Genomic DNA, 27,792 nt, shown 5'->3' on the forward strand with positions numbered 1-27,792 from the left:
TGCCCTGAGGGGAGACTGTTGGGCCATATGCATTCCAGGGTCTGTTCTTGTCCACTGAACTATGTGTTTCACTCTTTGACTTTAGATTAAAGGAAAAAGATCTGGTATTTTCTATCATCTGTAGACTTTGTGCTACCTGTCCCTGGATGAGGGAGCCTTGGAAAGCAAATGATGAGCCTCTAGAGATGGCTGATAAGCCAGTTTGAACCATTTTAAATGTATTTTATCGGGTCGCTGTGTATGTGGGACAGGAGTTTCTTAAACATTTTCTTAAAAGGTACATGACACTAAAGAAGAAGAAAAGAAGAATGGATGTACTGAGAAAACACTGATTTTGTTAACGGAGCCTGAGACTTACAGACTTGAACATGATCTTGGAATTTTAAATGAAATAGGCCTATTTGCCCCACCTCTGACTTATTTCTGTACTCTTGATGCATTCATCTTCCATATTTTGAAAATATTGTAGTCAGGGGCAGGAAAGTGACAGAAGACATGCATGCTGGTGTGCCATGTTTACTCTTCCTCAGTGATTTTCAAGTCAATATTCCCCATGACATATGTCAAAACAAGCTTATTTGGTCAACATTGAAGTCAATTTATGATTAGAAAAATAAAAATGGAGGGTTTTTTTTAATTTGTTTCATCAGAATTGAACATTTAGGAGTTAGAACTGGGATAAGATTTGAAAAGCCATGAAACCAGATTTGGCAGTGCCTCCAACCTGCTAAAAAAGCACTGTAGTATATGTTTCTCCAGAAATTTAGTATCTAGCTATATCTAGGCACTGGGATTAAAAGGAATGAACTAGTTTCAAAATTTCCAAAATTCTTCTGGATTTTAATGGATACTTTAACATTTGTTCTGGAGTCAGCCAGGATGGAATTTGTATCCCAGCTTCCTCACTTTCTGAGTAATTTTGACAAAGTGGTTTAGTCTCTTAGAGACTCAGTTTTCTATCTGTAAAATAAAGACTGTAATTAGTATGCATCTTGGAGGATTGTTGAAATAATTCTCAATAATGTGTATAAAGCTCATAATTCTGGATATGTCATGAATGATGGCTGTCAATGATGATAGTATAAACAATATTCATCACATCCATATTATTTTCATATCATTTCACATATAAAGTTCTTACAACTCAAGGTATATATTATATTAATGAAATGCAACTCAATTTAAAGAAGGGTTGCTCCCTTGAAGTTGAAAGACTTTCCTATAAGTATTACACAGTGATTTTTAGCTCGAGGTCTCAAGAGAAAGGATATTATTATGTAAGTAGCTTTGAGGGGTACATCCTGACATGGCCAAGAACGACCTATCCATCATTCCAGCAGGCCCATCTGAGAAGCTGGACGTGAGTCAACTGGTCGCAATAGGAAGCCTCTGCATTCGTTCTAGCAGCGTCCCTTGTCAAGGTAGAAGGGCAGTCTCTCTCCAGTGAAGCAAAAGCCTGATCAGGCCATATGTCAGATCAGGTACACAAGAATGTCCAGTGAGCCTGGCCCACAGGGCAGAAGAAGGAAGCCATGACAAGGTCAGAACATCCAATTAATATGATGCCGATAACATATTTTATGTTTTCACCTCTAGGACAAGCATGACTTTCGGGACTCTGTGAGAATAACTTTGGATTTTAATCTTACCGATCCAGAAAATGGGCCCGTTCTTGATGATTCTTTACCAAATTCAGTACATGAATATGTAAGTCAGATTTTTTTTAATTCAGAATACTTATTTGTGGATATATTGGGGAAAAAAACTGAAACACATAAACAGATGTATACACAGAAGCCTAAATCAATTATATTATATAAAAAAATTTAAAAAAGAATTAGGGCTTCCCTGGTGGCGCAGTGGTTGAGAGTCCGACTGCCGATGCAGGGGACACAGGTTCATGCCCCGGTCCGGGAAGATCCCACATGCCGCGGAGCGGCTGGGCCCGTGAGCCGTGGCCGCTGAGCCTGCGCGTCTGGAGCCTGTGCTCCGCAACGGGAGAGGCCATAACAGTGAGAGGCCCGCATACCACACACACACAAAAAAAATGAATTAGACTCTTCTAGACTTTTCCCAATTCTTCTAACTTCCTACTGTTGAAGTTTAAGGGAACTTATAAATGACACCTATTTTTATCGCCCCAAAATTTAGGACCAATCGAAAGAAAGACATGGGTTGGCCAATTGGAACTCCCCTTTATTATTAATGAACACTAGGTTGCAGGGCATGGTTTGGGTATAATAGGTGTCCTCCTACGGAGCCAGGCATAGACCACAGGTGACCAAATAGGTCATTAGCAGTGCTCAGCAATCTCAGGCCAGCAATCTCGGGCCTTTCCGGGGGCCCACCTTGTAAAACTTGCAGAATGGAAATGTAGATGTATGCTTCCCATGAGCTCACCACCGCCCCAAGAGCAGAAGAGACAGGAAGGGACTGAGCTGTGTTCACCTAGTTTTTGCTTCCAAATTCACAGAGTCTACTGTCCCACCCCTGAGAAAGAGTGAGTGAGTGGGTAAAAGGCTGGGATCACAAGTGTGGCACCAATGGAGGAATCACTAGTGGTGGAGAATTAGCTTTCCCCCGCACCTATCTTCTGCTTGCCCTTCTCCCTTCCAAATATATTTACTGAGTGTCTTATATATACCAGACATCAGAGCTTACTGTCTAACCTAGGAAATAGGTATTAGGTAGTAATTAAAGCACATGCTCTGGAGAACTTCCAGAGCTCAACGGAAACTTCTGCTAGACTGAAGTGTTTCAGGGCCACTCCCTGGAACTTATGACATTGCATTTGAGACCTGAAGCCTAGGAAGTGGAAGAGCAGTGGTCCAAGCAGAGGGATATGTGCAAAGGTTCTGAGGCATAAAAGGAACTAAACTAAAATCACTAGCATGGCTGGAGCTGAAGAGCAAGGGTGGAAGGTCATGTGGGATGAGGCAGGAGGCACAGGCAGGAGCCAGATCACCAGGACTTTGTGCCACTGCACAGATTTTAAATGTTTTTGAGGAGCCATGGAACGCCATTGTTGGTTTTAATTGGTTCACTGATAGCACTGGATTTTTTTTTTTTTTTAAGGATGACTTCAGCTGTGCAGTGGAGAATGATTGGAGGGAATCAAGAGTGGGTGTGGGAGACCAGTCAGGAAGCTGTTACTTTAGTCTAGGGAGGAAATAAGATGGGTTGGACTAGAGGTGGTGGTGGAAATGGAGAGGCAAGGAGAGCTGTGGGAAATATTGAGAACAGCGGTAGAATGGACTGTTCTTGGTGATGGATTAGATAAGGGGAAGGGCTTAATGAAGAAAAGGAGTCAAGGGAAGCTCCCAGTTATGTGGCTTTCTCATTTTCTACCCTCTTGACTGAGATATTATGATCCTAAGTATTTGATTCTTTTAAATAGAAAATCTCATAATCAGAGGTGAGTGTTACAGTGTTCTCTCGTAACTTTGGATTGTAGAGTACTTGACTTATTTCTTTGAAACTGTTCTACTCTGGCAGACGAAAGGCATTGAAAAACATCTGTGAAAACTGTGCATTCCTTAAAGGAATGGAAGAATTTATAACCAAAAGTAAAGGTTATAATTTTCCCCTATCAATTATAGGAACAACTGTAAAAATTCCTTATGATTTCTGCAGTGAAATCTATTCTCTTTATGATTTTCTTCTTTTGGCAGTATGTCATTTCTTTTATGCAAGTTCATAGGTAATTTTCAATAATGCCTAGCTAAAGTTTGAAAAATGTTTTTCTGTGAACATTTCAGATTCCCTTTGCCAAAGATTGTGGAAACAAGGAAAAATGTATCTCGGACCTCGCCCTGGATGTCTCCACCACAGAAAAGGGCCTGCTTATTGTCAGGTCCCACAATGATAAGTTCAATGTTAGCCTCACAGTCAAAAATAAAGAGGACAGTGCCTATAACACCAGAACCATAGTGAATTATTCTCCAAATCTAATTTTTTCAGGAATTGAGGTAAACTTTTAGTTTTACATTTATTTATTCTTGTAATACTCACACATTGAACCTACTTTTCATACTACTGAGGTAAATTTTTATTACATTGATTTTAGAATAGAAAGCATTTTGTACAAAATTAGTACTCAATGATGGTGAAAGGACCAAGATTTTTTTAAAAGCTTTGTCTGGATATATTTCTTTAGAGCTCTACGACTCTTCTTGGATTCAGTATGAGGAGAAGATCTCTGATATACCAAAACTTTATGCATGGGCTTCCCTGGTGGCGCAGTGGTTGAGAGTCCCCCTGCCGATGCAGGGGACACGGGTTCATGCCCCGGTCCGGGAGGATCCCACATGCCGCGGAGCGGCTGGGCCCATGAGCCACGGCCACTGAGCCTGCGTGTCCGGAGCCTGTGCTCTGCAACGGGAGAGGCCACAGCAGTGAGAGGCCCGCCTACCGCAAAAAAAAACTTTATGCTTCACAGAAGGCTTACACCACTGAAACTGAGACTTGAGTCAAGAAAAAAAATAAACATAACACTCAAAGTCAAAACAGTTTAACAGAAGGGCAGAGAAGGAGTAATACATGTGCTGAACAATAACAAAATATTTACATGCAAAAAAATCGATACCATTCCCTACTTTTTCTATGCACAATCCTTAAACTGGCAAGAGAGTTGTATTAAATGATTATGTCTCATTGTCATGACAGAAGGTTGTTTTAGTTTTTGTTTGTTTTTTTTTGGCCATGCCACGCAGCTTGCAGGATCTTACTTCCCTGACCAGTGATCGAACCCAGACCCCTGGCAGTGAAAGTGCCGGGTCCTAACCACTGGACCACCAGGGAATTCCCCAGAAGTTTTTTATTATTTTGGCAATAACATACAGCTGCCTAAGATGCTCTATCAGGATTAATTAATACTTCCAAATTTGAACTTTGCTTTTAATTCTGATCTCTGAATGAATTCCCCTGAATTAAAATTCAGTATATATGAGTTAGTAATAGATATAATTCATATTAAAAGCAAATACACTTATTATATACAATATTAAACACTTTAATTGTCTAGTTTCTATAAATTCAGATTTTCACTGACATTTCTCTCCATTTATTAGGATATCACTTAGGGACATGATACTAAGATAGGCTTTAAAAATGTCCTATATTACTACCACCTATTTTATTTGATAATAATAAACATTTATTACTGATATGTACTATTCTAAGTTCTTTACAGTTTTTTATTTTATTGAAGTATTGTTGATTTACAATATTGTGTTAATTCCTTCTGTATAGCAAAGTGACTCAGTTATACACATATATATACATATTCTTTTTCATATTCTTTTCCATTATGGTTTCTCACAGGATACTGAATACCCTGTGCTATACAGTCGGACCTTGTTTATCCATCCTATACTACCACCTATTTTAGATTCAGGAAAGAACGTTAATTAAAAATCCAAATGTGCAAATTGATGCTGGGAAAATATTACCACTGAATTCTTCTCAGAAAAGAGGACTATATTAAATATCATCGTATCTTCTTCAAATGACTTCATGGCCTTGGCAGCGAGGCAGAGCTATGAAATCAACAAGGCCTCTCTTCTCCTATTAATGACAACAGTAGTAATAATAATAATAGCAGTCTTTTCTTGAGTCATATTATGTGTCAGAAACTGTTCTACAAGTTCTACTTATTCATAGTTATTTAACTCATTAATTCCTTTGTACGTAGGTATTATTATACTACAGAGATTCTAAGATCAACCCCTTTTTTCACAATTTAACATTTCTGTAATTGCATTTTACAATTGCTGTGTTAATTTAACAGGCAGCATTATTGTTTCCTTCTTATTGGTATGTAAAATACTGGTGAGTCTCATATTCAAGGTCATTTTCAATTTGATGAGATAGAGTTCGACTAACCCCACCTGACAGAAAATCAGGCCGAGAGAAGTGAGGAGTCCTGAAAAGGATGAAGCTAACAGTGGTAGAATCAGAGTTTAAATCCTGGTGTTTCCAGGTCAGAACTCAAGCTGTTACCCACTCCTCCAGTGACGACGATTCACTGTGGGCTTCCATGTGTCGGTCCAGTATGTGTGGGTTATTCAGCCACCTATTCACCCTGTGAGGTAGATGCTGTTAGTACTCCCATTTTTCAGTGGAAGATCTAGACAGGCTGGTGTGATGCACTTCATCCTACAGCCATCCTTAACCGAAGTGATGTTTTCACATTGCCATGGGCTGTGGGACAAGTGATCCCAGAATGCTGTGACTCTCACAACTATACTGAGAAACAAATCCTAGCAAAGCAGTCTAAGGCTCAGCTGGGAAAATTCTAGACCATCAAGGTCAAGTATTTCACCTGCGTGTCTGCTCTAATTCTGTTTACTTTCTCCTCCTAGGCTATCCAAAAAGACAGTTGTGAATCCAATCATAATATCACATGTAAAGTTGGATATCCTTTCCTAAGAAGAGGAGAAATGGTAAGCAGATTATAGAAAATACGTGTGGCAGTTGGATATGAAAAATAATCTGCTCAAAGCCAAATATATAAATCCTTCTAGTGGTAGTTTAGGATGACATAGATGAACAAGATTGAATTCAAAATTGTGAGATCTTGAAATCAAAAGGCAATTGCGGCATGGGTCAAACTCAAACACCAGGACAAAATTAAGAATTTTTACTCTACAGCTTATATGATAAATGGAGCTGGGAAATTCTGGTATTAGTGTCGCCTACATAGTAGGCTTTTCTACTGTAGGAAAAAGAATCTTTCAAACCAGTTGGTTTAGAATTTTGTATAGAAACTCTACTTCCATTTCTCTTTTTTTAAAATAACCTCACTGAGATATAATTCACATTCCAGAAAATTCACTCATTTAAAGTTCAGTGGGTTTTAGTATATTCACCAAATTGTGAATTGTGTACCATCACCACAATGGATCCTGTAACATTTTCACACCCCACAAAGATACCCTGTATGCATCACTAGTTACTGCTGTTTATTTGCTCGATAACGCCTCCATCAATCCCAGGCAATCACTTATCTACTTTCTTTCTCTATGGATTTTCCTATTCTGACATTTCATATAAATGGAATCATACGATATGTAGTCTTGTGTGACGGGCTGACTGGCTTCTTTCACCTAGCATAATGTTTTCAAGTTTCATCTATTTATCAGTAATTCATTTTTTTAAAATTTCCAAACAATATTCCATTGTATGAATATATCAAATTTTATTCATTTATCAGTTGATGGGCATTTGGGTTTTTTCCACTTTTTTGCTGCTATAAATAATATTTCTATGGATATTTGTGTATAGGTTTGGTATGGACACACGTTTTCAATTCTCTTGGATATAAACCTAGGGGTGGAATTGCTGAGTTATATGGTAACTAATGTAACATTTTGGGGAACTGCAAAACTGTTTTCCAAAGTGACTGTACCATTTTACATTCCTGCCAACAATGTATGAGGATTCCAATTTCTCCACATTGTTGCTACCTGTCTTTTTATTATAGCCATCCTGGTGGGTGTGACGTAGTATCTCATTGATGTTTTGATTTGCATTTCCCTAATGGCTAATGAAGTTACATCTTTTCATGTGCTTATTGGCCATGTGGTTTTTTTTTTTTTTGAGTAATGTCTATTCAGATCGTTTACCTATTTTTTAATTGGTAAAAATAGGTAAACGGTTGTTTACCTATTATTTTGATTATTCGGTTGTAAGAGATCTTTGTATATTCTACATGCAAGTCTCTTGTCAGAAATGATTTGCAAATATTTTCTTCCATTCTGTAAGTTGTCTTTTCATTTTCTTGATGGTATTCTTTGGAGTGCAAAAGTGTTTACTTTGATGAAGTCCAATTTATTTATTTATTCTTTTGTCATTCATACTTTTGGTATCATATCTAGGAAGACTTTGCCTAACCCAAAGTCACAGTTACTCCTGTTTTTTCCAAGGGCTTTACAGTTTTAGCCCTTATATTTAGATCTATGATCCATTTTGATGGACTTTTGTGTATGGTGTAAGTAAAGAGTCCAACTTCATTCTTTGTGGATATTCCCACACCATTTATTGAAAAGACTATTCATTCCCCCATTGAATTGTCTTGGCACTCTTGTTGAAAATCAGTGGACCATAAACACATGGGTTTATTTCTTGTATCTTTGTTGTATTTCATTGATCTATATGTCTATCTTCATGACAGTACCACATTGTTTTGATTACCATAGCTTTGTTGTAAGTTTTGAAATCAGGAATTGTAAGTCTTCTAACTATGCTTTCTTTTTCAAAATTGTTTGGCTATTCCATGTCCCTTGCATTTCCATTTGTATTTTAGAATCAGCTTGTCAGTTTCTGCAAAAAAAAAAAAAAAAGCCAGCTGGGAGTTTGGTGGGTATTACATTGAATCTGTAGATCTATTTGGGGAGTGTTACCATCTTAAAAATATTAAGTCTTCTGACCCATGAGCATGGGATGTCTTTCCATTTATTTAGATCTCCTTTAATTACCTTCAAAACTGTTTTGTAGTTTACAGAATACAAGTTTGCATCTCCTTTGTTAAATATATTTCTAAACATTTTATTCCTTTTGATGCTGTTTTAATGGAAATCTTCTTTTAATTCATTTTCAGATTGTTTATTGCTAATGCATAGAGATACATTTTTTTATACTGATCTTTTACCCTGCAATCTTGCTGGAATTATTTATTAGTTCTAATAGTTTTTTTTAGAGGATTCCTTAGGATATTCTATATATAAGATCATGTCATCTGCAAATAGAGGCATCGTTTCCAATCCAATGCCTTCTATTCCTTTTTCTTACCTAATTGCCCTGCCTAGAACCATACAAATTGAATAGAAGAGAGAAGAGTTCTTTCATCTCTTTTTAAAGAAATATTTGTGGGCTTCCTTGGTGGCACAGTGGTTGAGAATCCACCTGCCAGTGCAGGGGACACGGGTTCCATCCCTGGTCTGGGAAGATCCCACATGCCGAGCAGCAACTAAGCCTGTGTGCCACAACTACTGAGCCTATGCTCTAGAGCCTGTGAGCCACAGCTACTGAACCCGCGTGCGGCAACTACTGAAGCCCACGAACCTAGAGCCCGTGCTCCGCAACAAGAGAAGCCACCACAATGAGAAGTCCGCGCACTGCAATGAAGAGTAGCCCCCGCTTGCCACAACTAGAGAAAGCCCACGCACAGCAATGAAGACCCAACACAGCCAAAAATAAATTAATTAAATAAATAAATCAAAAAATAAAATAAAATAAAATAAAGAAATATTTGTTTCCATGAACAGCAGAGAATAATTATCTCATTTAATGATAAACATGGTATTTGCATGTATTTTCAGTGAACGTTGCTTTTCGGTATGAATATTTGCTCCTTATTCACTATTGAGTTAAGGAGGGAAATCTTTAATTAATCAAAGTGATTAAAATAAGAAGGTATTTTATTTACTTGACATAGACTTAAACAAAAAAAGAGAAATACTATCCCAATATTTACTTCAACTTTCTTAGATTATAATATTTTTATAAGACTTCAAAATAGATCCCTGACATCTTTAACACACATCCTAAAAAGTTGACAAACACTGGTTTGGACATCTGGAAATGGCAGATGTCTATCTATAGTGAAATCCTTAATGACAAATTATCGATAATGAAATCTTTTAGCTCTTCTTTTTGCAAATGAGAATTCAAAAAAGCCTTTCCCCTTAACACATGTGGCATGGTTACTAGTGATTTAGGATACAAACCACAAATCATAATAATTATCATTAAATTCAATAAATATTTTCTATGTCCATTTTAGCTTATAGAACTAACTAGATGTACCAATTTACTTTTGGAACCCCATCATAAAGTCTGTTCTTGACTATCTCAAATGAAATATACTGTGAATTTGCATTCCTTCCCTACAAATCTATAAAATACACATCACTTCTGAAAAAAAAAACACTCCTAATTCCTCTAATTTGACATGGAAATAAGGAATGTCAACTCATGTCTACTCCTTCCTTTGACCACTTCAATTAACCTTGGAATTATCTCTATTTCCTAAAGAATAATGATATACCCTCTGTTATATCCCAATCATTGGAGACATTCATTGAAATCTTAATAATTTCTTAACCATCTCTTCCTTTCTTTAGCAATTCTTTGGTGCTTAGGGCACAAGCTTTACTCAAAGTGTGTCATTGTCATCAGTAGAGAGATGGAAAGATAACGTGCAAGTAATTTTTACATGGGCTTTACACTTAGAATATATTTTTAGATTTGCAGTGTAAGCATTTCAGAATCAGGTCAATATGCATAGGCAGCTTCTTCAGCCCCGCTTCTCTGCTAGTCTCTTCCCTCCATCTGAAGCCTCCTCGGGAATGCCAAGACAAATGTCCAGGCCAGTCAGAGGGCTAAGGACAGTCAGGGAAACAGGAGCTTACTGAGAGACTCTGGCAGTTGGACCCACCCAATAAAGCTTCTGCTGGAATTGTGATTACTATTTCAAAGCAAGAAGAAAACTATAGAGCTTCAGATTCTTAGAAGAACTATTTTTTTAAAAACTAACTCAAAAAAATATGTGGGAGAAGAAAATTCCACACATTAGAGTGTACGACCATGCAAATCTCAAGATCCCTGAATTCTATAAATGGTGCCTAAATTGAATAAAAGAGCTTTAAGTATCAAATCTTGTCTAGTCACAAAGATAAAATTTTAGGTAGCATTTATTAATTGTACGTTTTGAACTATCAATTTTGCTGGCCCAAATTCCAAAATACCTCAGCACATTATTGGGTGTGTAAGCATTATTATGAGGCCTCTTGGACTAGAATTCTGCTGATGACATATTTCTTCAATGAGTAATCTAGTTTTTGTTCTGCCTGTTGGTGTTTATAAAGAGCCATGAATTACATGTGTTCAGGCGTAGTTTCTCAAAAGTAAGTTACTTCCTGTATTTGAGTGTCAGTAAAACAAAAACATTTTCCAGCTTGTCTTGGATATTGTTTTAATTCTGCAATTTATAAACAAAACTCATGCTTTTTAAAGTTATGATTCTTATAGTTTACTTTAAATGGCCAAGCCTTTTATTTTGTTTTATATTGTTTTTGTTATTCCTTAAAGGTCCACAACTTTTTTATACTATCAAATCAATGGAATTCAGTATGTGTTCCCCTATTTTATAATGGATAGATATAGATGGTTGCTGGTACTTGAAGTTTCCATTTTAAAGAGGCTTTAATTATGACCATTTCATAATAACATTGTTTATGATTGTGATCTGGTAGACAATGGTAATATGATAAAATATCATTTATATAATTTAATGTTTTAATCAAAGCAAACATTCTACTTCTTTATCTGTTACTAAAGGTATTTTTATTTTATAGGTAACATTCAAAATATTATTTCAGTTTAACTCATCTTATCTCATGGAAAATGTGATTATTCATTTAAGTACAACAAGGTTGGTTCCTATGTGTGCATGAGTGTATGTGTATGCATGCATATAATTTCTTTCATGTATTTAAAATATGTTGTTTTATAGACTGACTAGAACTTCTTACGGCTTTTATGGGATCAGTAGAAGTAGAAGGCAGTGAACCCCTTTGCTTCACAAAAACATCCTTATGAATAATCAGCAAAATAAAGAAATTTTCATTTAATAGACATAATACACCTAACTGGATTAAATCATTCGTTCTATGAGCTATAAAATATGTTGTAATCACACGTCACTTATATCTGCCAAATTGCATTTAAATCCGTTTAAAATTTTACAGGCTTTTCTAATTTAAAAACTTTTACTGACTGCCCATCGAGGTCAACTGAATCATTAGAGGGACTTAAAGTTTTATGATACCCTTTTGTAGTTTAATAAATTTTATTCAAATCAGTCAAAGCTTCTGAAATGGCGTAGAATACACAAACTAAAAATAACAAAAGTCTAATAAGGAAATTGAAATAGCGCTTACCTTTCTTCTAAGTATAACTATCCACTGGACCATCAGCAACTTGAGATAAACTTTTATCATTTGTTATTTTATTCCCCAGTAAAAAAAAAAGTCTAATAATCACTAAATAAATGTAGAGTGAGAATGAATGAATTAGTGAGTAGTGAATAAGTGAGAAGATGAATTAATAGATGAGTTAATTCTGTATGCTCAATTCAGTTCAATTCAACAAATATTTATTTGAGATCTATTATGGACAAAATATTGAATTTGTCACTTAGGGAATATAAAATTAAATAAGGGCATGAACCTCTTCATGGGGTGAATATTACAGTAGGGGACTGAGACTAGTATTTAAATTATTAAAATACGGGATAGAACAAGGAAAATTCATTAGAGAATTATAAGCCGTGTGTCAGAGACTTAATGGAGGGTGAAATTACATCTGCTTGGCAATGAGAATTCAAGAAAGCTTTATCAAGGAGGTTATAATTGAGAAGGACCTTAAAGGGTGGGTAGCAATTCAGAGAGGTTGGTCGGTAGTTAGATGGAACATTTCAGGCAAAATTTACAGCTTGAGCAAAACCTCAAAGGTAGACCACTAGATCTATTGGGGGGAATATTGGCTGACCCATTTTAGTGCAAATATAGAGAATACATAAAGGAGTAATGGAAGATAAACACGGAGTGTACATCTTACTATGTTACAGTGAGTGTACATCTTACCAAGTTACAGGAAGTATTGAATTTCAAAATGAGGCATCTTTTCTTAGTTGAACAGGCCATGAGGAGCCAGAGAAGTTTTTGAGGGGTGAAGTCATAAATACAGAGCTGTTTCTTTGAAATATTAACTTAGCTGCATTGTGGAACGGGACCGTTCACAGCAAAAGCCCAATCACACATACATCTATAGCCCAGGGCAGGGAGCTGCCTTCACTGCCCCATCATGCATACCAAGCCGCTGATACACTTGGGAATAAGCAAAGCCATTAATGGGTACTCTTTGCCCGTTCTGTGAGACAAAATGCTAGGTGCTTAGTCACTTGGTAGAGAGGTGTGTGTGATAATAATAATGAAATCTAATATTTATTGAGTATGTCCTAGGCACAATGTTAAGTATTTTACATTGGTACTCACCATTTATTAAGAATATAATGGTAGGGCTTCCCTGGTGGCGCAGTGGTTGAGAGTCCGCCTGCCGATGCAGGGGACATGGGTTCGTGCCCCGGTCCGGGAGGATCCCACATGCCGCGGAGCGGCTGGGCCCGTGAGCCATGGCCGCTGGGCCTGCGCGTCCGGAGCCTGTGCTCCGCAGCAGGAGAGGCCACAACAGTGAGAGGCCCGCGTACCGCAAAAAAAAAAAGAATATAATGGTAAAACCCCCATTTTATAGATGAAGAAACCAAGGTACAGAGAGATTAACTAACTTTCCCAAAGTGGGTCTATGTCCAAGAGCAATTTCATGCACTCTGGCCCCAGAGCCAGTGTTGGTTACTATTATATTATTTGGACGTACTCTTTTGTAAGACAGAAGAGTATGAGATACGTGTGTGTATATGTACGTATAAAATATATGCATGCATTTACATAATATATAATTGAAACGATAACTAAAATCAGGGGAATAAGTGCTCAACAAATAATACAATCATCAAGTACAAGGTGTAGAAAGACTATTAAATGACAAAAAATTTCAGATTTACTCTCAGCTGTGTGATCCTAGGCATGTCTCTTCACAAGGGCCTCATCTGTGATAAATAACAATCACCTGTGTGATTTGTATTAAAAAACACAAATTTATGAGTCCTAACTCGGACCTACTAAATCCGTATTTTTCTAGGAGAGAAGCCCCAAAATCTGTGTATGTAACCATTGACCCAAGGACACTTATCATTATTCTCATAGAAGTTTGAGAAACCTCATTCTAAATCAGTGTGGTTTTCAACCCTCGCTGCACTTCAGAATCACCTCGACAACTTTTAACAATACCCATCTCTGATCTCCCTCTCCACACTGAAATTTTTAAAAAAATCAAGGATCCCACACATGTTGTGTGTGTGATTTATTTAGCTGCCAAAATAAGCTTCTCATTCAAATGCTTAGAAAGGTCTATAAATAGTCAGTGGTTTAATGATTTGTCCAACTGTGCTGTATGTTTTCTAGTGACAGTGAAGAGCCACCTGAAGCCCTTTTCGATAATGAAGTAAACGTTTCCATCCCTGTAAAATATGAAGTTGGTCTACAGTTTTACAGGTAGGAGAACACTGCACTTTCATGTTGTTGCTTCCTATAGCCGGGTGGATCTCAGCTTGTGTTCCCTGGCCAAGGGCATCAGAATCACCTGGGAGCTTATTAGGCAGATTCTCTGCCCCACCCTAGACCTACTGAATCGGAAATTCTGGGGGGGTGGGAGGGGGCCAGAAATCTGTGTTAAACTCTCCAGGTGATTCTGGTGCACTCTAAAAGTTGAGAATCAGCATCCCAGATAATCTAAACTGTGAGGTGCTAATGATACTGGATTGCATTAGCAGTCCCGTCTTAACTCCGAAACACAAGGTGAAGACTCAGAAATCCGTCACAAAAGGCGATGTTCTTAGAGGTCACCAGCATATTTCTTGGCTCTTGTTCTCATTGTATGGGATCTGATTAGCCTGCCCATTCTGGACATTCAAGTTTAAACTATTGCTCATTGACAAGAGCTATTTATTTCTCCCATTATTCATAAACCATCCTTTTTCCTAAGAACTTCTGATCTATCCAAACACCACACATGTTGGCAAATTTGTATAAGCAGGACTCAAGGCTTTTGCTAGATACATGTGCACAATGTACAAAAAGTACAAGAATCTGTGGCAAGTTTAGTCTAAGAGTCTTGTCACATTATTCATTTATTCCCTATGGCACTTTCCTTTTGCTGATGACAGATGACAAAAATGAAAGGATTGTATGATATACATGTAGATTGTGCTTCTATTTCTTAGCCTTTAATTCTATTGACTGTTTTCTATTTTTCTGCTTCCACTTCTCTTGGTACACTGACTTCTCCCAAGAATTTTTCATTTATTTAAACTAATAAATATTTCTTATTTGTCTTCTCTAAACTGAAGTACTGCTTTTAAATATGTTTATGTTACATTTCATTCTACCAAGTTCATCCAAAGAACATGGAGAAGTTGTATGAAAAAGACTGAACTTTTAAATTTAGCAGTAAATATAGAACTTTAAGTTGTGAAAAGGTAACACATTTTTTAAATCTATTTAAATTCAGCACTATTAAAAATACCAAGTTTTAGCCTGATTATTCACTAAATGTATATGATATTAGTGAATTAATGAAAACTTTTCACTTGGTAACAATGAAACTTTTACTTTAAAAACTGTACATATTTTAGCATCAGTAACTATGGAATTAAATTATAATCTTTCGCACCCTCCTCAAAGTTTTAACTTTAGATTTCGGGGTAAAAGAATTTGCCTTTGATTTGAAATCTGTATAAGTACTTTTTGTGGAATTACCTGGTATAAAGAAAGAAAAAGAGTGAGGTCAAGTAAAAGTTAAACTTTGTTGTGTTTTACTTTTCTTTTTCCAATTAATTCTTTTAAGCTCTGCAAGTGAATACCATATTTCAATTGCGGCCAATGAGACAGTCCCTGAAATTATTAGTTCTACCGAGGACATTGGAAATGAAATTAATATCTTCTACTTGGTAAGAAATTACCTCTAAATTAGTATTGTAAAAGAGTTATTTGTAAGCTTATAAGTTAAATAAAAGTATTAACAGACACATACAGACATGTTTGTTCAACAGTTAATCTCTATGTCCTAGCATATTTTTCTTTATAATTTCACTAATTTAAAATAATTTTATTGAAATTGATAATTATACTTTTAAGCTACTTTAAAGACTCAAGTCCCTAATTTCCTTATGACACAATTAATTATCATAAATTCCTAGAAAAAATAGGGAACCAAGTAGACACTACCTATAAACATGTAGACTTTATTTGCATTTTTTAGTATAACTGAGAAAAGCACTTTTTAAAAAATAACATGACTATTTCAGAAATTGATTATTTCAGATTGTCTTGGTAATAATTTCCCTACTCAACAAATAAATTTGTATCTTATTCTACTCCTTGCTACCTTTTGTATGTATTATACCATAACTTACTGGTGTTCCTACTATCGACTCCTTAAATGATATTTTCTATTTTTGATATTTCTATTAATGATATTTCTATCATTTCTAAATAGAAATTATATTTCTAATTTTGAACTCTTCATAACAGACTTTTCCTAACCATTATAATAAGTAATTATGGAGCTGAGCCAGGCTGTCATTTTAGGTACTGCCTACTTACAGACACAGACTCAAGTTAATATTATGCAAGTAAAAGAGAGTCCAATTCAAACAATGGATTTAAAACTGTATTCAAAAGTATGAAATAATACAGCATTATTAGAGGTGAAGATGGTCTCAATCTCTTTGGGAATTGGCAACGATGAAAAAAGGGAATTCTCTTACAAAGTGGAAATAAATGAATACTCTCAAGAACATTTCATTGTTTTTATTTGTGCCCTTTGCTGAAATGCCTATGCAACTTATACCCAGGAAGTTAGTATGAATGCCAATCACTCTACTACTGGGGTAAATTTTTGAAATGTAGGCTACCCAGTTTTTCAAGTCCCATTTGCTTTTCCTGGATTAGAGAATTCAGCAAACAACAAGGAAGAAAGGAAGGAAAGAAAAAAAGGAAGTCAGGAAGGAAAGAAGAAAGGGAGGAAGGGAGGGAAAGACTTTGAATGTTGTAGAACCCCATGAATTGTCACTTTTTAGGGTCCAGACTTGAAACAGTTACTCTCAAACTATTATAAATAATATCGATATAAATAATATTGTTAAGAATATCCCTGAACATAAATCTTTTGTATCTCTGATTACTTTGCCAGGGTAAAATCTAAAATTGGAGTAATGGAATTAAAAAAAAAAAAAAAAAAGAACACTTTTTAGGTGAGACCCAGTAACTCTACTGCTAGAAATTTCCCATAGGAAATTATTGGTGGTATGAACAGATTTATACCCAGAGATACTGTTAACAATGTTATTTATATTAGTTTAAAAATTAAAACCTGGGCATGGGGAGACAGCTATTATAATGGTTGAGAGGGCACCTTTTGGAGTTGAAAAAGAAAAACCTAATTCTGCTCTCTACCAGCTCAGTGACCTTGGAAGTCTTTATTCTCATTCTAACCTTATTTCCTCATAGATAAAACAGGGATAATAAGAGAATCTACCTCATAGGGCTGTTAACGGGATTAAAGGGAATAATGCAAGTGAGAAAATTAGCAGTGTCTGGAACAGTCAACAATAAATATTGATGTTGTGGTTGTCATTAAGCAGCTAATAAACATCATATTCTCAAAGAGTCTCTAAATTTATGGGAAGATGCCATGACATAATAAATTTTACAAATGGGACACCAAATTTCATATTTTATATGATACAAATTTTATAAGATACATAATATGCAAATATAAAAGGTAATTTGTGCACTAAAATGTTACCAATATAGAATTGTAGGAAACTTACTGTTTTTCAGTATTTTCCAATATATCTATAAGGAACATTGTTTTTAATCAGAAAGAATAAGTGTGCATTACAGAATACCCAATTTCTGACTAAATATTGAAAAACAATTGGAATTAGACCGGGAGGCCATGCCAGGCAAGCCCAGGGCATATTACAATTAGAAGATAAGAGTCAGGGAGCATGGTTAAGAGACCAGGCACAGGTGGTCAGGAATCTCCAGAATTCCAGGGTTAAGGGTTGCATTTAATCTTCAGCAACCACAGAAAACAGCTCCAGATCTGAATAGCTCTCAGTCTAGAAGGCTCAGGTAGCGAGGCCAGTTGGACTTCCTGGCATCTGTCTCTCTAGATTAAGAAGCACCCTGCTCGGCTAAGAATTCAGCACAGAAGGGCCAAGGAGACGGCTGAGGACCTGGAGAAGAGGGGGTGGGGATTGCACCTGGTTGGCCCAGTTCAATGCACTTCTCCTAAGCAGGCAAGGACTTCTGGACAGTGAGTCCAGCTTCCTGCTGAACTTCATCTCACCCAGACTTCCTCCCCTATGCACTTCATCGCCATTGATGGCAGGATGTGATGTGAAGTGATAATTTTAGGTTAGTGGATAAAAGAGATGGGAATTGAAATGAGAGTCAGTCTGACTCTCCTCGGACTGGATTACCAACAGCCAGGGACACAACAACCCTAGCTGGGGACAGGATTATGAAGGGAAGCAGATGGCTGTCTGGTTTGCCTGTACCATTGTGGCAGATACCATCTAGCTGGGGTGAGAAATGACTTTGTGGGCTCAGAGAATTATAGCAAGCTGGGTTGAGGCAAACAAAAATATGCTCACCTGTTCTGAGTGAATCAGGTAAGTGTTCTCCCTCCTTTCCACCCCCAAAAAGACTGGTGTGTTGAAAAGTACAATGAGCATGGTAAATTGACTCAAAAAAAATTAACTCATTTTGGGAAGGTGAAGGACCAATATATGATTTTAGCTGCTGCATATGACCACTGACCATGAAACATCTTTATTTTTTGCTTGTTTAATTATGCCAATTCTCTGTACAGTGCCATAAACCCTCTGCATTCATTTTGGCTTTCAAAATATTTCATACCTTAATTCATCAATTAAGAACCAAAATCCTATGTAAGACAGAAAAACTGCTGTTGAAAGAGGAAGAAAGGATTACATTTCTTTTTTTCCCCTGTAGATTAGAAAAAGTGGGCATTTTCCAATGCCAGAACTTAAGCTGTCAATTTCATTCCCCAACATGACATCAGATGGTTTTCCTGTACTGTACTCAAGTGGGTGGTCATCTTCTGAGGTAAGTCATGTGTGCCTCGGAGTTATGTCATTATGTTATCTTCTTCAGTTTGTATCTAAAGCCTTTTATTCTCTGTGATAAATAGATTTTATCAAAGTAACATGGAGAGGCATTTAGAAAATTATACTACTACTACTAGTAGTAATAATAATAATGACTTCCACTAGTTATTTAGTAGAGGCATTAGTTCCTTACCGCTGCTGTGGTAACAAATTACCCAAAACAGGGGGCTGAAAACAACAGAAATTTATTCTCTCACAGTTCTGAAGGCCAGAGTCTAAAATTAAGGTGTCAACAATGTTGGTTCCCTCTGGAGGCTCTGAGGGACCCTTTGTTCCATGTCTCTCTCCTAATGTCTGGTGGCTTGTGGCAGCATAACTCCAATCTCTGTCTTCACAGGGCCATCTTCCCTGTGTTCCAGTGTCTTCTCCTCTTCTGTTTCTTAAAGCACACCCTTCAGTGGATATAGAGCCTGCCCTAAATTTAGAATGATCTCATCTGGAAATTCTTAATTTAGTTACATCGGCAAAGGGCCCTATTTTCCAATAAGGTAATATTCACGGGTTTCAGGTATTAGGACTTGGGCATATCTTTTGGGGCTCACTATTCAATCCACTGGAGCAGATTTTAGATAACTAGTTGTTGACTTATGCCTGAAGAGTTTGTTGCACCTTTAATTTGCTTGAAGTGATCAAACCACCCTATAAAAAGACTTATTCGCTGCTCCTGAGCACAGACAGCTGCACCCAAAACGGTACAATACTACTTACTCATCCCAAGAGTTAGCAATATCATGCCCCCTTTGTACCTATGGCATTGAACGAGTCGATATGGTAGTTTATTTTTATGGTTTAGGTATCTAAAACATAGAAAATCACAATAAGTATTGAATTAATGCATGCATTATTTCAGCATTTGACAGTCTCTTCTTTGCAGAGATTTTAAGTTAAGGTATTCTCAGAAATCAAGAAATAGCAACAGTGGTGGTTGACTTGTAATATTTAAATGTTTTCCTAAAGGCAAGGAGAACATAAACCTCTAGCATTTACCTCTAATCCGAAAAAGTAGGTTTGTGGGAACCTAGAAAGAATAAAATTAGACTTGTCCTACTACTTATGAACCTTCATCCTTATTACCTTTTATCAAGGGTGTAGAGAGTCCTAGGGAAGCAAAAGGTTTACTAGATTAATTCTAGAAAAACCATCCAAGAATCAGCGAACTTATAAACATGGCATTTTAACATCGATAGGGCCACTTTCTTACATCTCCCTCCCACACACACTGTGTCTTACCCTGGTGTATAGGGACTCCAGAAATATTATTGGATGAATACATAACTACAGACAAACGTCCCACTCTGGATTTTTTGGTTTGTTTATTTTATAAACCATTATATGAGCCAACATATTGACTAACAGATGCTAACCTTTTTTTTTTTTCCTCAGTAGAGTTAATTTTTTTTCTCTCTCTATTTTATGGGACTCTACAAACTAATGTTTGATGAAAACAAATTAATGTATTACTTATGTAATAGTAAGTTCTACTAGCATCCTTCCTTTTCCATAACAACTCACTGCTATCTATTACAATTGAAAATGGTAACAATAATTATTATCGGGGGTGGGGGATAGTACATGTATATGGCTGGTGCAGAATAGCTTCTTCCATGTTGCACACTTACGAAGATGGATCTTTCAGGTATGGCAATGGCTGTCATTCACAGCTTCTTCACATTATTGCACCGAGTCATTTTTCCCTCTGACATCAGATGTTGTCTGATAAAAGACATATTTTTATTTCTTAGAATGTCAACTGCAGACCCAGTAACCTCCAGGATCCTTTTGGTATCAACTCTGGGAAGAAAATGATAATATCCAAATCTGAAGATCTCAAACGAGGCACCATTCTGGTAAATTCAAATGACCAAGACAAGTACTAATTTTATCTCATGCTTTCCAAGTGAATAAATTCAATACCAACCTAAAAATAACTATGTTGTAGAATATTTTAATATACTATCTTTTATCAAAAGGCAAGAATACTAATTTATACCTCTGGGCATTTAAACAGGACTGCAGTGCATGTAAATTTGCCACCATCACATGTAATCTGATTCCTTCTGACATGAGCCAAGTGAATGTTTCACTTATCTTATGGAAACCAACTTTTATAAAAGTAAGTGATTGTATAGTTCTCTGCAATAACTGAATAATATAAACACATATTTGTTCAACACTTAATAAAAGCAAAGCAGAGTGCTTCTCTAGAAAGAACACAAGACTGGAAGTCTGGAAAAATGTGGTCCAAGCCCAACTCTACTAAACCAGCTATTCGGGTGTCATTTTCTGTCTGTTAGTAACTAAGTTATCTCCAAGGTCCCCTTTCATGTATATGCTTCTTTTTAGTCTCTCTTGTTCTTTCCTTTACACTTCAAGAGATAAACACCTATACAATAGCAAAGTTTGCACTTATCTTAATACCTTAGAACTCAGTTAAGAGACAAAGAATTATAGAGAGACAATCCTTGACAGCATTAACGAAGAGTAGAGCTAACATATATTATAGACTCATTGTATTAGATCAGACTATCTATCTAGCTATCTGTCTATCTGTCTATCTATCTATCTATTTTGGAGGACATTTTTAACCCCTAATAAAGTCAGATCCATCTGACAACTAGCTCTTTAAAACTTAATCCATTGTATTTTATATTATTTGTTTCTCTGTTAGAAGTATTTTGTTAATTATATGAAATTTCCATTTTTAGATTTAATCATATTAAGTTGCTATTTTCATAAGTCACAAACTGTTGAATATTGGTAATTTCATGCTTAATCCTAAACAGGCTCCTATGTAAACCTCATTACCAGAGAGTAGCTATTCCATATCCAGCTCCATGAAAGGAGGACAGGGTTTGGAGTTTATTTTGCAAAGGATAAATCTTAACAGAAACTGTGTTATTCAGAAAAATTCCCCATTCTATAACAAGGATCTAAGTGAGAATTTGAGTGCAGAGAGGAATGGTGGGTACACAGTCATCATTTCACACCATCAGTTCCATCTGGATGTTAAACCAGTGTTTCAATCCGTCAGAAAAATTTTAGTTTGAAAAATTGCACTAAAACATTACTAGCTCTCAATGTGATTAGCTCAATATATTGAAAGTAGTAAATCCTGTTTGCTTTTCAGGCACATTTTTCCAGCTTAAATCTTACTCTAGGGGCAGAACTTCAGAGTGAAAATACATCACTAGTTTTAAGTGCTGGCAATCAAAAAAGAGAGGTAAGTGTGACTCCAAGTTTTGAAAACATTATGCATTTCACTCTGTTTGTAACATATGTTTTATATTTGCTTATAGTCCCTAAAGCAGTGACTAGCACTGCTCTCAATAAGTGACAGACACTTTCTGCTTCAAATTACACTTGATTAACTTCAAGTGTGATTTCAGTCTCATTCTTCTTGGTAAGAAACTGGGAAAAACCATGATATTTACAATTAACATGCCGTGTTTAACTTGATTACTTATAATTATCACAGTAAATTGATGTTTTTACTCTCACCTTGATAACAAATGATGCATTAGTAATTTTCCTACTTAAAAACCAATATTATAAAATGTAGTTGACATCTGAAGAACAGACTAGAAAACACAATTTCTTTACAAAAAGTGTCTTTATACTGTATAGGAATACATGTAAAATTTAAAAAGATTTCTTCATTTAGTCATTGGGAAATTTGAAACAAAAATGAAGTACTATTCCCCAATACAAATTCACGCTGGAGTCCTAGGTAAAAATAAAATGGTGTGCGTTTTTTTCTCATCCTGTTATAAAGTAAGGCCAGAATACCTGTTATAGATGTGAGCACTTCAGCATAATTCCCCCTTTTATCATGAGAGTTTAAATATTTCATGTGGCTATCATGAGTCATAAAATTCTATTTGGAAGCTGCCTAACCCTGATGTTTTAATTTTTTTATTTCAAATTAGTACCTATTTTAAATAATTCCAGTGACCTCTGATAAATATTTACCTTTAAAGAATATATACATAGAATATCTGGATATAATGTTTACTTACTTTATAAAGAGCACTTAACCCAATAAATGAAAAGTTATTCCACATGTAGAGAAGCTAAAATTTCGCCAGTAAGCATCAAAAAATATGAGTATATATTATACTGGAAAAGAGTATATTTGATTCCTAAATATGCATTGTTAAAATATTACAGTTAGCCTTATTTCCCCTAAATGTTAGTTTAAAATTCCTCATGGAGCTTTTTATTTTACATTTTATCCTAAAGACAAATTATACTTAAATTGTTAAAATCACTAAAAATGATCATTTTGTAGTTCTGTGATCTTGGGGAAGTCACTGATCCCATCCAGATTTCCCTTTCTGCACCTCTAAGTTCAAGGAAATGTTTTAGATGTGTTTAAAGTCTATCGTCAAAGGTCTGATTCTCTGTACATCTATACTCCTGCCAGCTCTGTTTTCCGGATGCATGAGTAGTGACCTACCCGGAGCCATTTGAGGGGTTTGGATCAATATCCACTGCATGCAAATATCTCCCCTGTTAGTTTCTTTTTTTTTTAACCCCTACTCTTCCCCTCTAGGTTAAGGAATTGAGATGTTCCCCATTAAACGGAGAGGCAGAACCTTGAGCTATTATTGGTCATTGATAGCTACCCTGACTTAGTTTTTTTTTCTCAGAAACCTAAGGGATGGGATGCAGGGCAGACAAGTTTCATTGAGGTTTGGGTGCGACACTGAGAGAGCTTGAGTAGCTGGAACTCTAAAAGCTGTCTCCTTCAAGATTTACTTCAGTTAAGACCTAATTTAAAGATGCTAAGAGTATGTCAGCTGGAATAGACAGTGTGGTATAATTAAAAAACACACTGGGGCGATGTACACATGAATTCATTTATCTGTACATTTGAGATTTGTGCATCTTACTATATGAAAATTATACCTCAATTTGTAAACAAAAAATAAAGCACATTAGAATTAGAATTAAAGTTACAATTAGAATTAGAAGACCTACTCAGGTTTATATGTCAATAACCTGTGACAACGTTCCAGCCCCAACTTATGCTATTGTGATGATGCACTAACGGCTACTAATAAATCTTTAAAACATATAATACTGTTGGTTCTCCCTGAGTTAAATTCACCTCTACCATTGAGAATTCTGATTCATAGATAGTTTACTCTTCATGTATAAATTTCTGAAGGATAAAATTATAAAATTGTTTTGGTAATAATGAATATGACATGGTTAGAGATTTAGAATAGATGAAGGGCATTTTAAAGTATGAACTCATTGTTTTCTCTGTATGTAGTAATGAGATTAAGTACACTGTTTGGTAGAAAATCATAGCCTGAAAGAACTCAGTGTACTGGGAGTTCTAATAGATGTTTATCAATGTTAACAATCATGTTTAATAATTTTCAGCTTGCTATTCAAATATCCAAAGATGGGCTACCAGGCAGAGTGCCATTATGGGTTATCCTGTTGAGTGCTTTTGCTGGATTATTGCTATTAATGCTGCTCATATTAGCACTGTGGAAGGTAAGAACCGAAGTTCCTTTGACTTTTCTACTTCAGTTGTCAACAGCATATTGGTGAAACAAATTGTGATTTATCCATGCTGTGAAATATAGTATCACACAGCAATTGAAATGATAACCAAGACAAAATTAAAAAGAAAAATGCATATCTCATACATTGTGCACAACTTGATCCCATTTTTGTACAAGAAAAAAACTAGACATATCCAGAAATTATGGAAGATCTCTCTAGAGGTTAGGATTATAGGGGATCTTCATTTGTCTATAACACTGGAAATTTTAAATTAAGTATGCATTACTTTTATAAACAGAAGAATGAAAACTCTCTTTTATAGAAAAAACAAGAATGAATTCCTATGTCAATTTAAGAATATATAGCAGCAGAATTATGGTTAAGATAAGCCCTATCCTAATCACATATCTCTATGTATCTTAAAAAGTATATGCTTCTTTACTATATAAAAATACCACATTTTATGCAATAGTCTCATGCCTGAGTGAGAAATGAGAGATTTATTCAATTAGTCGATGAAACGGAAATCTTATAGTTGCATAGACTCCTGTTTCAAATCCTCCTGTAAAACTGAGTAACCATCTATTTTCTGTCGGGTCAATCTCTATATTTACATAGATGTTTTGCTTAAACTGAGATATGCAAAATTTTTCAAACACTTAGCTGTATCTTTTTCAAATTAAGCAGAACTGAAATGATAGCTTTTAGGATAAATTTAATAGAGCATAAAATCTCATAAAAAGTTGAATTTAATATTTTTCTAGTTAAATATCAAATTGGCATTTATTCTACCATATATCACCCTATATTTTACTTATCGTCTTGTTTAAAAGCTAAGCTATGTTAAAACTACAGATTGCGGTTACATATTCATTTTTCTGATGCCTGAGCAACAGAATTATCTTTTAATCAAATAGTTTAAATAACAAATTTCTCTCCCACCAAATTACCAACTGTTCCTATCCATTCTGACTAACATTAGTTATAATGACTTAACTTCCTCTTTGGGGGGGTTACTCTCAGAGAAGATGAACAAAGCCATGTATATCAGGAGCATTTAGTTCAGTAAATAGAATCCATTGCTTTTCTCCAGCAAAGTCTCCAGGACAGAATTCTCCACCATCTCAAACCTCCAGCTCTTCCTCCTACTTTACAGGGTATCCGTGCTCTGTCTGTAATACCTGGCTTTGCCACACTGTGGTACCCAAGGCCCGGCTTAGTGGTGTCAAGGTTGTGCTTGAAATGCAGAATGTGGTTTCTTTGTTCATATGCACCTGTAATAGAAGATTTTACTGTTGGTTTCTTTCAGTATGGTCTTCTAAGCACAGCACTTGCTCGTATAGTTTCAGGACACCGCTGCCAAGAGAAGAGGAAAGCCAGAGCTGACTATTTGGATAGTCTCTCTAGTTGTATACCTCTTTTTAAAACTAACAAATAAGTTTCAGCCACCTGTTTTTTGGTCATCAGTCTGAAAAAGCATAAGTATAAAAACAAACACATTCTTCCATCCAGGAGATGTTTTGATGACACATTCTGATTGCTTCTTAGATCTTCTTTTTAAGCCCAAAGAAAGACCATTTAACAGCCTTTGGCCTGTCCTGACCAGTAGGTGTAGTTAGTTCAGCAGACACATCACTGGGAGCTCCAGCAATGAGAACGGTGATTCCACAGTAGAAGGGAGGGGAACTAGCACTTACTGAGTGTTTACTATATACCAGGAACTGTTTTAAGCTTTTCCACTTAGATACTAACGTCAACCCTATGAGGAAGACACTATTATGGACCTCATTTTGCAAGCTAGGGAGCTGAAAAATAGAAAAGTTAAATATGTTTCCCAAGGCCACATGGTTTGTCAGTTTCAAAGTAAAGCTCTGAATCTGGGCATTTCACTTTTGTGTCAACACTATTAGCCCCCCCACTCTATGTTCTCTCTTGCTTCTATTCACTCTGTTTTCCTTACAACCTCTTCAACTAAGTATTTTAACTACATTTTACCCTTGGGGACACTGAAGCAAACAGAGAGTAACTCTCCCAAGAGTTACCAGCTAGCAAGGGACTGTGTTCAAGCAATGCTCTATCTGCAAAGCCTACCCCTTATCCAATATGTCCCACCGCTGCAGGCTATGAGGCAAGGCTCTTCACTCTGGAGCTCCAGGAATTGGGTTTTGTTTAAGAGGGTCATAAACTCTCTGAAATGTATAAAAATATTTGGTACTGGAGTGAGAACCCCTGGTTGGATTCAGACTTTCAACAGCTCCATTATACTGAAAAGATTAATTGGCCCTGCTCCAACCTCCCTGAAGAATTTGGTCTGCGGTAGGCTCAGAAGAGCTACTCTCATCCCCAGGCATCTATTTTTGCGGTACGCGGGCCTCTCACTGTTGTGGCCTCTCCTGTTGCGGAGCACAGGCTCCGGACGTGCAGCCTCAGCGGCCATAGCTCACGGACCCAGCCGCTCCATGGCGTGTGGGATCTTCCCGGACCGGGGCACGAACCCGTGTCCCCTGCATCGGCAGGCGGACTCTCAACCACTGCGCCACCAGGGAAGCCCCCCAGGCATCTTTTTAGACTAACTAGATATGGAGCAGAAACCTCAGAACTATCCTTTCTTCCTTCTTCTTCCAAATCCCACCAGTCTGGAAGTTCATCAAAATTCTCAGTCTGAGACTTTGTGCAGGGAACAGGCTAAAGCTTCCTCCTAGAGCTGGAATTCCATTTCAAAAGGCACAGTCTTTATAGCTTTACCTTCGTAGCATGCATAGCAGAGATTAAAGCTTGACAAAATCTTAGTAGGTGCTTAATATACTTGATGTTGAAGGGAGAAGGCTTGTAGAGGACACAGGTTTAAATAGGTTGGGAAACATGTCCTGAAATATGGTACCACACACTAAGGGAGATGCCCAGTCAAGTCAATATAGCCAATAGGATAGAATGAGACTCGGTCCACAGAGGATCCCCGAGAAATCAGATCGTTCCTGTCTTTACTTGATCTCATACTGATGTCTGATCCACCCTTGATGATTTATTTACTAATCCCAAAGCTTTGTTCCTCATGCAATATGCATATCCTTAGGGAGTGTGGATGGGGAATAGCACTGCCACCTATTAGTCTTTTATATGTTAATTTATATTTATTTATATTCACATATAATATAAATAAATTAATTTATATTAATTTATATTAACATTAACATTTATATGTTTCATTCAACATTTATTCTATATTAAAGTCATTGAGTGTGTATTTCTGCCAAGGACTGTTTAATCAGACCTTTGCCACAGGGTTTTGAACTAGGGGGACACAAATAAGATCATTAAGTAAATACAAAAAGAAAAAGAAGGAAAGAGAAAGCTACCAAGAAAGTCTGGGTGCTCAAAACAAACTTAACTTG

General features: G+C 36.4%; 1 protein-coding gene across 1 annotated transcript in view; it reads left to right on the forward strand.

The window, feature by feature from the left end:
• The window catches only part of ITGA1 (integrin subunit alpha 1), a 165,985-nt gene that overhangs the window by 136,395 nt on the left and 1,798 nt on the right, over positions 1-27,792 (forward strand). Inside the window, exons 18-28 of the mRNA XM_060142938.1 lie at positions 1,597-1,707; positions 3,759-3,968; positions 6,363-6,443; positions 11,358-11,434; positions 14,085-14,174; positions 15,526-15,628; positions 18,705-18,818; positions 20,623-20,727; positions 20,889-20,993; positions 22,008-22,100; positions 24,272-24,388. Coding sequence (XP_059998921.1) covers positions 1,597-1,707; positions 3,759-3,968; positions 6,363-6,443; positions 11,358-11,434; positions 14,085-14,174; positions 15,526-15,628; positions 18,705-18,818; positions 20,623-20,727; positions 20,889-20,993; positions 22,008-22,100; positions 24,272-24,388 — 1,206 coding nt within the window. The remainder of the gene's footprint in view (positions 1-1,596; positions 1,708-3,758; positions 3,969-6,362; positions 6,444-11,357; positions 11,435-14,084; positions 14,175-15,525; positions 15,629-18,704; positions 18,819-20,622; positions 20,728-20,888; positions 20,994-22,007; positions 22,101-24,271; positions 24,389-27,792) is intronic.

Source organism: Lagenorhynchus albirostris, chromosome 3 (assembly GCF_949774975.1).
Source record: "Lagenorhynchus albirostris chromosome 3, mLagAlb1.1, whole genome shotgun sequence".
Classification (NCBI taxonomy): domain Eukaryota; kingdom Metazoa; phylum Chordata; class Mammalia; order Artiodactyla; family Delphinidae; genus Lagenorhynchus; species Lagenorhynchus albirostris.